Source organism: Pseudorasbora parva, chromosome 6, assembly GCF_024679245.1.
Source record: "Pseudorasbora parva isolate DD20220531a chromosome 6, ASM2467924v1, whole genome shotgun sequence".
Classification (NCBI taxonomy): domain Eukaryota; kingdom Metazoa; phylum Chordata; class Actinopteri; order Cypriniformes; family Gobionidae; genus Pseudorasbora; species Pseudorasbora parva.
In genome coordinates, this window is record NC_090177.1 from 6,212,483 (window position 1) to 6,227,496 (window position 15,014).

At 39.7% G+C, this 15,014-nt stretch overlaps 1 protein-coding gene across 2 annotated transcripts in view; it reads left to right on the forward strand.

Moving 5' to 3' along the window:
* itchb (itchy E3 ubiquitin protein ligase b) overlaps positions 1–15,014 on the forward strand; it is a 42,643-nt gene that overhangs the window by 14,838 nt on the left and 12,791 nt on the right. For both annotated transcript variants that reach the window (XM_067445509.1, XM_067445510.1), the window contains exons 4-13: positions 267–391; positions 1,392–1,526; positions 1,616–1,661; positions 2,683–2,858; positions 3,830–4,025; positions 4,392–4,487; positions 4,969–5,143; positions 10,742–10,811; positions 11,178–11,262; positions 11,732–11,860. In XM_067445509.1, coding sequence (XP_067301610.1) covers positions 267–391; positions 1,392–1,526; positions 1,616–1,661; positions 2,683–2,858; positions 3,830–4,025; positions 4,392–4,487; positions 4,969–5,143; positions 10,742–10,811; positions 11,178–11,262; positions 11,732–11,860 — 1,233 coding nt within the window. The remainder of the gene's footprint in view (positions 1–266; positions 392–1,391; positions 1,527–1,615; positions 1,662–2,682; positions 2,859–3,829; positions 4,026–4,391; positions 4,488–4,968; positions 5,144–10,741; positions 10,812–11,177; positions 11,263–11,731; positions 11,861–15,014) is intronic.

A 15,014-nucleotide genomic window follows, 5' to 3' on the forward strand; every position in this document is an offset into this window, starting at 1 on the left:
GTGAGTGAGTGAGTGAGTGAGTGAGTGAGTGTGTGAGAGTGTGAGAGTGTGTGTGTGCATTGTCTCGCGTGCCTCGATTCTCTTTCATCCTCCTGAGGTGAAGTGATTGTTCAGATTGACGACACACTGACTGCATCATTAGGGTTTGTCAGGTCAGGCTGCTGTGGGCTGAACTCCAGCACGGAGTGTGTTTTCTTCCTCACGTGTGTCTCTGTAGATCAGTGCCTATCCAGCTCTCTGATTTCTGTGTTGTGTTTGTCCTTCAGGATCGTCACTCCGTTCAGCAAACTGATCTTCCGTGTGTGGAGTCACCAGACTCTGAAGTCAGACGTCCTGCTGGGCGTGGCCACGCTCGACCTCAGCGAGACGCTCAAGTCACATGACATGAAGAGTGAGTGTGTGCTCCGCCCCCAGAGCCACATTAACCACATTAAAGAGGGTCAGATGACTTATTTCAAAAGGAAATCACTGCACATACGTGAATTCTTCCTCCATGTTTAATTTGAGTCATAATGTTTTGTTGTCAGAATATTGTTTTCATGTATTCGTGTTTGCCAGCTCAGACAAGAAGTATAATATTGGACAGACAAGATTAGTGTGTGTGTGTCAACGTGTTATGTTCATGATAATCACATAACAGAAAAGTTTGTGTACATTTATATAGATTATGAATTAATATAATATTTTAAAATATATTTATAAATTATTAAATATATTTGTTTGAAATATAAATACAGAAAATATAAATTAAATAAATGTGTGGTCTGCTAATGTTTAAAACATGATAATTTAAATAAAAATTATAAGATATAAATTATATTATAATACAATATCAATATTATATAATATAGATTTAATTAATTGTATACAAATGTCTAAAATTGCATAAATTGTTATATATTATTTTAACATTAATATAATACATGTATAGTTCAATTAAAAATTATATTTGTATTATTTTAAAGTTGTTCAATAATTTATTTTAATTGTAAATATTTTTTTAAAGCAAGTAATACATATAAAATATATAAATTAAACAATATAATATAATCACTTAATCACTCTAATATTTGTATATTGTAACCATTTCACAGTTCCTCTCCAAATTAATATTAGACAACATAAAGACAGTGGGTTATATTTTTAATATTTGTTGTAATGGCATGTTTTTATGAAAGAAGGCCAGTGTCACTGATACTGATGTCTCTATGAAATAGATTTTCCCCTCAATTTTGGCCATTAATTATTATAATTATACCTGTGTGTGATCATAATGTAACGCTAGCCAAAGGATGATGGTAAAAATGACTGAAAAAATGAATTGCATTCGTTAAGGTCTTTTTCTTTTTTTTATGTAAGGGATGTTTAATTGGTTTTGTTGTGTCGTTCAGTCTGCGAGGTTGTGCAGACGCTGCAGCTGTGCGCAGACAGAGATCCGACGGATAACATCGGCGATCTGTCCGTGTGTTTGGACGGTCTGCAGGTGGATCCCGAAATGTTCCAGTCGGCCGAGGCCAACAACCAGAGTCAGTCACTCTCTTCCTCTCAATATCAATGCTATCTTAACATTTACACTGAAAAGACCGCACATGGCTAATGTCATTTTCCCCCCCAGGTGCTTTAAATGGCGAGCTGGAGCTTAACGAAGACTCAAGCAGAAGGTATCATCATATCATACAATAACTGTAGAAGTACAAGAGTAAATCCACAAACTGTTTTTGTGCTGATGGCAGTTTGATTGTGCTAGTGATGTCAACGGTACCAAAGTTACAGTAGTCGGTACTAATACCATACAAATTTAACGGTACTCTGTACCAATTTCAGTACCACAGCAAAAAAAGTAATTTTTATTTTATTTTACTATTTTTCAAATTTGTTATCAAAATCAATGAGTTTATTACTTATGATGGTAATCATTATAAGTAAATAATACATAAACATTTATAGGCTGTATGCTGTTTAAAATGAATCATTGTTTATAAAAAAGATCAAGTAACAAATGAGCAACCATCTAGGCATATTTGTTTTATTATTAGTAGAGGAATATTATTATTACATAGCGACACTAAATCGACTGTGCAACAGTAGCCTTATATTTTCTGTCAATTTCTTGATGTTACAACAAACTTTGATTTTGACGGGTTGCCGTGAAGACCTTTGAGTGTGTGTGTGTGTGTGTTCATATGACCATTTTCTCAAATGAAACGGTAAATTCTCATGTTCACAATTCACAGTAAGGGTTCATGCCTTCGTGTCCTCATCAGTGTTGGTCAAGTTACTTGGAAATAGTAATTAGTTACTGATTACTGATTACTTCTTTTCAAATGTAATTAGTTACTTTACATTCACGCTGAACATGCAGGAGTAATATTTAAATAGTATTTTGTAGTTTAATATTCACAGACACTAGTATATATTTGTCTAAAGTCTGGAGTCCCGCTTTTAGATTAACACGGAAGTGACTGAACGCAGCTGCGGGTACCGGATATACTCGGGAGTCGGTACTACAGAAATGCTGGTATCGTCACATTTGTAAAATTTCAATACTGAAGTACCGGTACTTATGACATCCCTAGATTGTACCAAGAATGATCAAAGGACCGTGTGATTGGTTGAGGAATGTCACATGTCTGTAGTCACATGTTTTTGGTTTCTCAAACACCTGTCTGTTTCTCTGTGCAGTAGCAGAGATCCGTCCCCGACGGTCTCAGACAATCAGGATCGGCCTTCTGCTCCTAATGGCCGTGTGAATGGACTGGACTCTCCCTCAGGGTCAGCGAGAGGGTCACGAGCACTGAGACCCCCACGACCCTCACGACCTCCTCCGCCAACCCCACGCAGACCCACGTCTTCCCCAGGTGAGACCATCTGCACACACACACATTCTGATAAAATATATTGAAATCAGGGCTCCAGACTGTGAGGAAATGGTTGCATTTTGTGACCCTTTTTCCTGTCGGTGTGACTACATTTTGTTAGAGGTCCCAACTGATAAGAGCTGCCTCTTACGGTGTGTTCACACGGGGCGTAGGCGTTAACGCTTGACGGAGGGCCCGCGCCACGCCTGAAGCTTGGTGCTGACGCGATTGTCATAGTGACAACAGCCAATCACATTACTTGCCGCTTGGACCGCAACACAACACAAAAAAAGTGCCTTTTTTTGACAGCTAGTCTGTGAGGCGAAATGGAGGCCGATTTGGTTGTATGTGCGATTGAAGAAGTCATGAAAGTCTCATGAAAAATTCCTATTGTGACTGAATTACACAGAAAACAAGCAAAGAGTGCTCCTTTATAATCACTGAAGTTGTCATTCATGTGATAGAAAAACGGTACATTTAATAAGAGTATAATATAAAAAATGTTACATTACGTTAGTTTTTCCACATTACTGTTGTTAAAAGTTGATTTTATCTGCATCTTAGTTCAAGCTCAGTGCTTTACTGTCAGATTTCTAATAAACAAACATAGGATTTTATTAGTAACTGCACTTAATAACGCAGAGCAATAGTAGTTTTATGATTAAATAATCTTAAAAATCCCCCCAGCGCCACCAAATCAGGTGCTGGTTCCTCCATCTGTAGAACTGAGTGGCACCAGTGCTTCAAATATCAAAAAAGTCTGAAAAGTCCAAAATAACACCCGGACTTAGTTGTTGTTTTTCGGCCATTATTAACTAATAATGAATATTTTAATGATTCATATTTGTGTGTGTTAGTAAAAAAGAAATCTCAGCTGACTACTATTGTAAATTGTTTGTATTTTTATTGCGTCATTATTTTTGAAAGATTGCATTGTGAAAATGATGGTGACCCTCCCCTCCTCTTTGCAGCTTCCTCTACTAGTTCAATTCCTGACGGCAGCGATTCGTCTCGCTCAGACACTCCGGTTCGTAATCCCTCTGGGGGAGGAGCCTCAGATTCTTGCCCCGCCCCCACAGTGGAGCAGCCTGGTAGGACGGCTCTCAGCGTAGTCCCCGCCCCCAGCCGGATTCCCAGCATGGTCAACACCGGACCTCTGCCGCCCGGGTAAGACATTCATATCAATATATGAACATCTGCAGTGTCTGCACGCTTGCTTGATAAACAGAAGTGCTGGTTCCTTCTTATGTCACTTCCCACATTACTTGTGTTCCCTTTATATTAAGTTTTTCTGACCCCACTGTCAAATATTTTTTCTTGTTCTAAGCATAAAGTCACTTAATTTTGATCAATACTTCAGGAAACAAAGTCAATTTGCAGTTCAAGGATCGTAATTTAAGAGTATTTAGATATTTGTACTGGAAAACAATACAAAAATACTACGGAAGAAAATAGATTTGCAGTGTTTTTCCATATCATTCGACCACTAACTGTAGTGTGTGTGTGTGTGTGTGTGTGTGTGTGTGTGTGCAGTTGGGAGCAGCGTGTCGATCAGAACGGCCGTCTGTATTTTGTTGACCATGTGGAAAAGAGGACGACTTGGGAGAGACCGGAGCCTCTGCCGTCAGGGTAGGAAACCTAACTATGGGACACACCCTTAAAGAATGCACTATGCATACTTGACGCATTCTTTTAACATAATTAAACTGTATGATACAGTCAGAGTTTGGCTATTTCAGGCGGAGTTCCTCAGTAGTTCAGTATCTGGTCTGTTAATAAAGGCTTTGACATGAGATCTCATGTATTTCTGATAATTATATTACAATATACACAGAAAAACAACTGCCAAATGCTACCTAGGTGGAAGGTCAAATTTCACCACAAGATATTATATTTTGTATAAATGCAGCCTATATTTTTGGTTGACATCTAGGTTGCCTGAAACACAAGTGGACTAATCAATTGAATTAGGCTGGTTTCACCTGACCCACATTTCTTAGTTCTCATAAAACTCGTTCCTAGCTAGACGAGCAATGAGTATATCATATATAATGTTGTTTAAAATGTTAATGCATGAGTATTTTTTCCTCAAATGAGCTTTCTTTTGTAGTTGGGAGCGGCGCGTGGACCAGATGGGACGGGTGTATTTTGTGGACCACATTACCAGAACCACCACATGGCAGCGTCCCACGATGGAGACAGTGAGGAACTACGAGCAGTGGCAGCACCAGCGCAGTCAGCTACAGGGAGCCATGCAGCAGTTCAACCAGAGGTTCATCATCGGGGTGAGGAGCTCAAACACACTGATAGATCCTTTGATTGATGAAGAAGCCTTATGGTGTGTTAACTGCTGTTCATGTGCATTTGCTCACTTGTGTGTGTGATGTCTACACTACAAAAACACATCTGGAAGAGTGCAGAAGCTCGACCCTGTTTAAACCTGTATTTAGTGTCATCTTCTTGTAATCTGATCGACCAAAACGCATCGTAATACCAGGGCCTTGCTTATATTATTGAGAAAGTTATCTTATAAAGTTATGGCTTTGAAAGGTATTAATTTGGTGACTTTTCTCAGAAAATCTTGATGTACACTATATGGACAAAAGTATTGGGACAGGTGTTTCCATCAGACTAATATCCATTGGTGTATAAAATCAAATCTGCAAACATTTGTGATATAAAAAAATGTGTCATCCTGAAAAGTTCAGTGAATTCAAGCATGGACCTGTGATAGGATCCCAGCTTTGCCATAAGTCAGGTCAATTTGATTAATCCCTGCTGGATATTCCACAGTCAGCTGTAAGAGGTTTTATTGGAAACCGACCATAAGGTTTACCGAGTGCTGAGGCTCACGGAGCGTAAAAATCGCCAATGCTCTGCTGATTCTCTACCTGAACAGTTACAATCTTCCCCTACATTTTATCTGGCTATCACCAGACCAAGCTCAACTTAAGATGATCATTGGTCTGGGGTCTGCTCTGTATTTTCTCCAGCACAAGAGGCGTGATAAACGAGCATTATTAAAATGACTGTACGCAATTGGATAGTCCTTCAACCAATCAGACCACGAGAGGCGTGATCTACGGGCACGACTTATCGCTTCTCTAGCCGTCATCGTCCTTCAGATGAGACGTTAAACCGAGGTCCTGACTCTCTGTGGTCATTAAAACTCCCATGGCACTTCTCGTAAAGAGTAGGGGTGTAACCCCGGTGTCCTGGCTAGATTCCCTCCATTGGCCCTTACCAATCATGGCCTCCTAATAATCCCCATCCACTGAATTGGCTCTATCACCCTCTCGGTGTGGTGAGCGCACTGGCGCCGTTGTACTGTGGCTGCCGTCGCATCATCCAATTGGATGCTGAACACTGGTGGTGGTTGAGGAGAGACCCCTGTCATGAGTGTGAAGCGCTTTGGGTGTACAGTAGTACATATGAACGCGCTATATAAATGCCTCATTCATTCATTCATTCATTCATTCATTCATTCATTCATTCATTCATTCATTCATTCATTCATTCATTCATTCATTGTGTTAAACCCCCCAATAGCGCATCAGGTGGCTAAGCCAGTCTGTGATTGGTTCCCACAAAAGTGTAACAGAAGCAGTAGAAATTAATGTACAGGTTTCCAGACTGAGTTGCCGGGCAAAATCAAATCGCCGGCAGATCAGGCTGGGTTTCTAACCATCATTAATATCAGCGCAAAAACTGTGTGGCGGGAACTTCACGGAGTGGGTTTCCATGGCCAAGCGGTGGCATGCAAACCTCACATCAACGAGTGTAATGCAAACGTGAGATGCCGTGATGAAAAGCAGCCGCCACTGGACTCTAGAGCAGAGACGTGTTCTCTGGAGTGACGAGACCTGCTTCTCTGTCTGGTGTTTGGCAGATGCCAGGGAAACGTCACCTGCCGGACTGCATTGTGGCAACTGTAAGGTTGGTGTCGGCCTGTTTTTCAGGGGTTAGGCTATGCTCCTTACTTCCAGTGAAGGAAAATCTTAATGCTTCAGAATACCAAGTTTGTGGAAGACCCTTTTCTATTCCAGCATGACTGTGCCCCATTGCACAAAACAAAGTCCATAAAGATATGGTTGGATGAATTTGGTGTGAAAGAGCCAGACTGATCCCTGACCTCAACCCCATCAAACACCTTTGAGATGAACTGGAACGGGGATTGCTAGACAGGGCTTTGCGTCTAGCATCAGGGCCTGACCTCACAAATGCTTTACTAGATGGATGAATTATAAGAAATACCTTCAGAAACCACACTGAAATCTTGTGGAAAGCTTTCCTGGAAGAGTGGAAGATGTTATAGCTGCAAATGTGGGACCAACTCCATATTAAAGGGGGCCTATTAACGTTTATGTTTACAGACATAACTGACTGTTTATGTGAACTATGTGTGTTTTTGACGTAAACTTTTGTGTATTTGATAGTTTAAGCGCAGTAAGATGTGAAAGAGAACTTTGTTTAATACTCGCAGGACACTCCGTCTGACGTCCAGCTTTCTGTGTTTGTGCTTCGAGTGTGTGTGTGTGTGTGCTCAGAAAATCATACATCAGAAGATTAGACTACCTCCGTAAAGTTGGCACCCCATAAAATTAAATAATCCCCAAAACTATGCCATTCGTTTGTGCTATGTTTGCTTCCTTAGAAATAACAAATATAATTCGGATGTTGTTACGTCACTCTCCAGCCCATGCCGTCCAAATTGCTCCAAACCGGTGTCGTTGGTTTGTGCTCGAGTTGTGCCGGTTTGTGCCGTTAAAATGATCACTATCTATTTCCCCTCTTTAGTAATAACAAATATAAATCGTCCCTCTCCACCCCATGCCATCCTTGCTCCAAACTGCCTTTATCGTTTGTGCCCTGTCGCCTAAGTGATTGCTGTATTAAATCACTTGGAATAATTAGAATAATACCTAGGATATTAGAATAGCCTAATAAATAAATAAATAAATAAATAATAGGCTAGCCTGCTAATGAAAAAAAGGAATCTCAGTTGTTTTGTTTGTGCTGCTTTGGTTTATAAGATATTAAAAGAACATTTATAGGTCATTCTGAGGTCACTCAGCCCCCCACAAGCTCCAAATTCACCCCAAATAGACTCAATCGTTTGTGCCGTTAAAATTTTCGTTTGTGCTGCTTTCGTTTTTTAAAATATTGGACTTTTAATTATTGACGATGACGTCACCAGCCCTCCCACATGCTTTAAATTCACCCCAAATAGTCTCAATATTTTGTGCTCTGTTTGTGTCGGTAAAGATTTCAATTGTGCTGCTTCCGTTTTTAAAATATTATACATTTAATTAACGATGACGTCACTCAGCCCCCTCACAAGCTCCAAATTCACCCAAACTAATCTTGTTTTTTTGTGCTTCGTTTGTGCTGGTTTGTGCCATAAAACATTTTGTTCATGCTGCTTTTTTAAAATATTAAAATAATATTTATAGGTCATTCTGAGGTCACTCAGCCCCCAACATGCTCCAAATTCACCCCAAATAGACTCAATCGTTTGTGCCGGTAATATTTTATGTTTGTGCTGGTTCAGTTTTTAAAATATTAGATTTTGAATTAAGCTCCAAATTCACCCAAACTAATTTAGTTTTTTTGTGCTGGTTTGTGCCTTAAAACATTTTGTTTGCACTGCTTCTGTTTTTAAGATAATAGGTTATTTGTTGGTCATTCTGAGGTCACTCAGCCGGTAAAATTTCCTTTTGTGCTGCTTCCGTTTTAAAAATAGGCCTATTATTCACTGAATAAGCTATAGATGATGAATTCACCAGCGGAATCGCATACGATTAAGAGCATATCCTAGCCTAAACATTTAGCAGAAATAGTAAGAGCAGTGGATATGTTATTTAAAATAAGATAGCCTACTCAGTTTGAACAAACTCTGTTTTCCTCCTTTTTGGTGGCAAGTGCATGTCAGAAATGGACAATTTCTGAACCGGATTGTTGTTGGTTTTTTGTTTGTTTGTTTCTTTTAATATGCTTTTATAATAGCCCTAGCCAGCCTATTATTTGTTTCGAATGTGTGGGTGGCCCTGGAACGCTCCTTTTAGCTTTGTGGTCTAAAACAACATTGAGGAAAATTGTATTCATTTTTATTTGTTTTATTAGGCTTTTCAAAAGATCTATCTTAAAGACTTCAAATACTATAATATAGGCAGCAAATCTAATCTGCCGCGAGTGTCGTCTAGCAACTCTCAATGGTAAATGGACTGCATTTATATAGTGCTTTCAACAGACCCAATGGCCATCCAAAGCGCTTTACATGTTGCCTCACATTCACCCATCCATACACTCAATTGGTATTCTGAATTGGTTTGTTTGAGTGATCGGAATTAAATAGGCTACGAATCTCGGAAGGAATTTAGGCCTACTCCTGGTTATTTCGCAATCAGATAGACTCTGGTCTGAGAAAACGACTGAAGGACCCCGTTGTAAAAGGTCATAACTCTAGCAGCTGATGAAACGCGCGCTGCTGCTGACGCGAGCCATGTCTTGACAGTCGTGTACGCTATTATGGTCTCGTGTTGCTTCCACCAACAGCACATCTCATTGTTCCTTTTAATTAATAAAATAAATATCAAACAAAGGAGAAGCCTGAAAGTTTTAGGTAAGACCCTAGGGGCGTAAAAATGTCGGGGCCCGTCGGGCTCGGGCATAAATGCAGGGCTCTACTCAGAATGTCCAATACATATTATTTTAATATTTTAAAAATAGAAGCAGCACACACAAAATGTTTTATGGCACAAACGAGGCACAAACAAACAAGATTAGTTTGGGTGAATTTGGAGCATAATTCAAAATCGAATATTTTAAAAACGGAAGCCGCACAAACGAAACATTTTCACGGCAGAAACCAGCACAAACGATTGAGTCTATTTGGGGTGAATTTACAGCTTGTGGGGGCTGACTGGCCTCAGAATGACCTATAAATGTTCTTTTAATATCTTAAAAACCAAAGCAGCACAAACGAAACATTTTCACGGCACAAACCAGCACAAACAATTGGCTATATTTTGCAGACGTTCTGCGTTTGTGTTATTAACTTCACCAAACTGAGATACCTTTTTTTCATTAGTAGGCTAGCCTATTATTTATTTATTTATTTATTTATTTATTTATTTAATGATACATATTAAATAGATACAGTGATCATTTTAATGGCACAACTCAAGCACAAACGAATGGCACCTGTTTGGAGCGATTTGAACGACGTGGGGTGGAGAGTGACGTCACACAACCCAAAAAATTATGTTTAATATCTCAAACACCAAAACAGCGCACATGTTTGTTTTTGCGGCACAAATCAGCACAAACATAGCCCAAACGAATGGCATAGTTTTGGGGATTATTTCGTTTTATGGGGTGCCAACTTCATGGAGGTGTTTAGACTGATATGTCTTTAAAACGCATGCAGATCATAAACTTCAATGATGATGAAGAACTGCAGTGTCACGTGAGAACGATACAGATGATCATAAAAACCAAACAGATGTTTTAGTTGCTGGCAGAGTATCTGAGGATTGAGCTGTACAGGCTCCGCCCACATCTGGATAAAAGGGGGCGGAGCAGCAGCTCATTTGCATTTAAAGATGCATACACAAAACAGTTTTTTTTCCTTCCACTCAAAAATGGGCATTTACAACATGGTATAATAAATTATCTGTGTGTATTTTGAGCTGAAACTTAACAGACACAATCTGGGGACACATGAGCTTTTATATCTTGTAAAATTAGGTATATTAGGTCCCCTTTAATGTCTGTATTTAGAATGGGATTACAGTCCCTCTTGGTGTAATAGTCAGGTGTCACAATTATTTTGTCCATGTGTTACACAGTTAGCCATGTTTTCCTTTTGTGTTGTTCTGCAGCTGCAGGATCAGGCCACAGCCACCCAGAATAAGGAGTTTGACCCGCTGGGACCTCTGCCGCACGGATGGGGTGAGAGCGAGCGCCGAACCTTCCTTTCATCACCAGGAGAAACTGCTGTGAAAACTGTTATCTCCTCTGTAATATGCTGGACCAGCAGACACTTTTTACTGTTCTGGTAACCGTATTATCTGCACCTGCATAGCGGCACTAAAATTAGCCGCGACATCCTTCAGTGTCCCAAATTAACAAATGGGAACCGCTTCCTCCGTGCAAACCAGCTAGTGAAAATAGCTCAGATGCTGAGAATAGCTTTGAGTGATTTGTTTGAGGCAAAGTTTGCAGAGGTTTAATCACTTCTTGGCTCCATTATTTCTCACTGTCTTCCTGGTATCTCTCTCTCTCTCTCTATCTCTATCTCTCTATCTCCCATCTCAGAGAAGAGAACAGACTCCACTGGCAGAGTTTATTTCGTTCATCACCCGACCAGAGCGACGCAGTGGGAGGATCCGCGCACTCAAGGGTCAGATCCTTTTAATTGTTTTCCTCTGAATGGCTAATACTCACTAATGAATAGTTGAAGCCTCATCTAAAGCCATAAGCCGCACGTGGCATGCATTGTGTGTAAAACCATCCAAAATACCAAACTACAGAGACATAATAAAGTGGACATGATTGACCTTCAGTCTAAAATAACTCATCCGACGTCTCGTACATCACCTGCTTTCATGCAGCGCTCCGTATAAGGAAGACCAGTCTCAGAGACATGACTCTGAAGTTTTCTTGTTGATCTGTGAGTTAATGTTCCACGAAATGTGGACGTTGTCCTGTAATTTCATTCTGCTTTGTAATGCATTCCGAATAACACATTAATAATGCATTGTTTCAGTTCAAGGTCCTTATTTTATTTGTTCGGGAGGATAAGTGAAGTATTGATTATTCATTAAATGCCTGAAGAATCTTTATCATGGCTCTGTTTGTGTGTTGTGCAGTTTGCTAAATGAGAAGGCTCTGCCTGAAGGCTGGGAGATGAGGTTTACGGTCGATGGCATCCCTTACTTTGTAGATCACAACCGGAGGACCACCACTTACATCGACCCGCGGACTGGGAAGTCCTCGCTGTAAGTGCAGATGAATTCTGCTGAAATTAGGGCTGTCAATGTTCATTTAATATTAATAATTGAACACAAATAAAGTACTTGAGCACGTGATATTGCATAATTAGCATAATTTATGTCACGCAGTTAGGTGATCTTAGAAGTTGTGAGTTTATCACACAGAGCATCTAAAAGCACAGGTTACCCGGCTAGGAGGAAATTTGCATTCCGACCTTTTAACCAGATTTCGCTTCTCTTTGCGATTCAGATCATTTTAAGCCACTAAACTCCAATGATCCAGTCAGCGAATGCATTCAAACAATCAGACCAAAACAGCACCCAATTGGGCTGGGAGATATGGCCAAAACAAATATCGCGATGGCAAATCTTAATGTTTAAAGACAAATTTTTGCTCCTAAGTGAAAATTGCAGAAACCAGGGGGTTTAAACTATACTAGCATTTATACTATTCTATAAAAAAACTAGCCTGATGTGTTCATACTCAGCTCTAGTCAGAATGGCCCTCATTTATCAATCTTGCGTAGAAACTGGTGTATATGTTGGCGTAAGATTATGCTTACACTCCTCTCACCGCCTGATTTATGAAACTGTGCGCACCTCTGCAATCCAGGTGTACGCAATACCTGCCCTTGATAAATGCCGCGGCTGAAAACGATCGTCATTAGAATAACACGCCCCTATATATTCAAGTCTCCGCCTCCCCCACGCCCTCATTTTACGCCATGGACAAACAGAAGACGGCAAAGAAGCGAAACTTCTCCGACGTCAATCATCTCACTAGTCCACTAGTCAGGGCACTGATTAGGACATAAGTCAATGGGCTGACTCCCTGATCAGTGCTCTGACTACTAAACTATTGAGATGATTGAGACGCGCCCATCGAGACCATCACCAGGGAAGTGGAAAAAAGCGAAATTGTTTTATTTGGGAGTTTAAAGAGTGGGATTAAAGGCACCCACAAAAACAAAATATGGACCCAAATTACGAGTACTGTTAATAGTGTGGAGGTTAAGAAGCGCACTCCAGCAGTTTAAAGCTGTTTGGATGATAAATTATGCCTACCTCACAGTGCATTATTTTACAGCACATGTTTTGAAACAATTAGGATTTAATTTCGAATCACGGCACATGTATTGGGGTGTACGATATGATGTGATGTGGAGTACCATTCATTCACATTAATAATTGCATGACAATTTGTAAGATTCTTTTTATTATATTTTTATGAATTTTATTATTAATGACGTTTATTGTTATTTAGAAGAAGAATGTCGTTATTATTTAAAAGAAGAAGAATGTTATTTTTATTATTTGTTCAGTCTGAATTATTCAGTCCCAGTCCGTGCGCAGCTGCCGTACAGACTTAGCCTCGTACAGACTCGCAACTGGAGGAATGCATGCCTCAAATGCTAATGGTAGCCTATAGTCACACAAATTAAACATTGAATACGTTGCACAAAAATAAAGTTTATAATTACTATGTTGTTTTAGTTTTTTACAGTGGGTCATAAAATAGCAGATCTTTGTTCAGTGCGTTTTGTGGTGTTGTTTTGTGGAATTGTTTTTCTCAAACGTGCGTACACCACCTCCTGAGCTGGCGGAGGATTTGAGCGTGCCGTACGCCAACGTCCATATTGATAAATCTCAAAGTCACCGTGGGTTTGGGTGTACGCAAGGTGTACGCTGGAAATTTGGTGTACGCACTTTTGATAAATGAGGGCCAATATGAGTCTGATGCTCCATTGGGCTGTGATTATGGGGCGTGTTTCAACCGAACCAGGAAAGACCTCAATTGGATAGACCTACAATCAGAGCAATGGAGCGACGCATAACGTTAGTTGTCAAATGTCTTTATAGCTCAACTGCACTGTTGCCAAGTCCGCGTTTTTTCCCCCTGCGGGTTGTTTTCTATGTCAGCGGGTTGAAACGACTATTACGTGATATATAGACCCATGAGTGCGAATTTTAGCAGGCAACCTTGCCAAAATAACACACATTTTACCCTCCAAACACCATTTTTCCCCCAGAAAACCCCCGAGAAGCTATTGTTTAGGGCTAGTAGGTGGCAGGTTTTGTTGTAAAAACTTGCCAACCCTGTCTGCACGTGCGCTGGAATACATGATCTTTGCCGGTGATGTTAAAAATATTTAATGATGCACAGAGTACTTACCCAGCATGATCATCATTTTAGAGAGAAATTGTGAAGGTGATGCAGATACAAACAAGCTCTCCGTTTAGGATTTGAACAAATATAACCCAAGCCCCTTTGATGACGTGATGATTACGTTACTTTTGATCATCTGTCCGTCATCGTCTAAAGCCCGCCCTGATGATTTCATTGGTCCGAACAGTTTCTGTTCGGGGATAATTACTCCTCTATGGAGCGAGGCCAGACCGAACCGCCGACCTAAAAAAATGTGTGGGCGGGGCTGAGTTCAGCTGGCATCCAGGCTATAAAAAAACAAGAATTGTCCATTTTGAGTTTGTGACTTTAAATCATAAGATCGATCTTATAGTCTATGCTGTTTCCCAGCTAATAAAAATATGTCCTAAGAAGTTTGTGCTAACGTTCCCCTTAAGTTATGAAAATTATATTTCTGAACGTTCTCTAAACGTTGAGTTTTTAAATGTTATTAAAAAAAAATTGTGGTTATGCGAATGTTAAGTGAACATCCTATTTTATAATTTTGCAAACTTCATGGAAATGTTACCTTTACATTTTCTCTGAAGATTCTCAAACAAGTACATTTTTAATTATTACATAATTATAACATTTTAAATGAAATCATATTTTACATTTTAAAGATATTAGAGAAACATCCAACTAAACTGTTTCGGAAAAAACATTTCATGAATTAAATGCTAACGTTTTGAGAACATTATCAGAGACCTGATAAGTTTAAACAAACGTTATTTTAATGTTACTGGAAGAACGTTTGCTCATAACGTTTGGAGAAACTAGCCAGAGCGTTCTGAGAACATTCTCCTTTTTGCTGGTTTTCAGTTGGTGTGTGATCAAATCTTCACTAAACATTATTTGAAGTGTAGATATGTAGAGTGAGACCGATCAAATGAGTAGCCCGGTTTCGTTTCCTGCAGAAAATACAGTTTAAATTTCAGAATAAATGCATTAAACAAGATAAATTATGTATGCTTA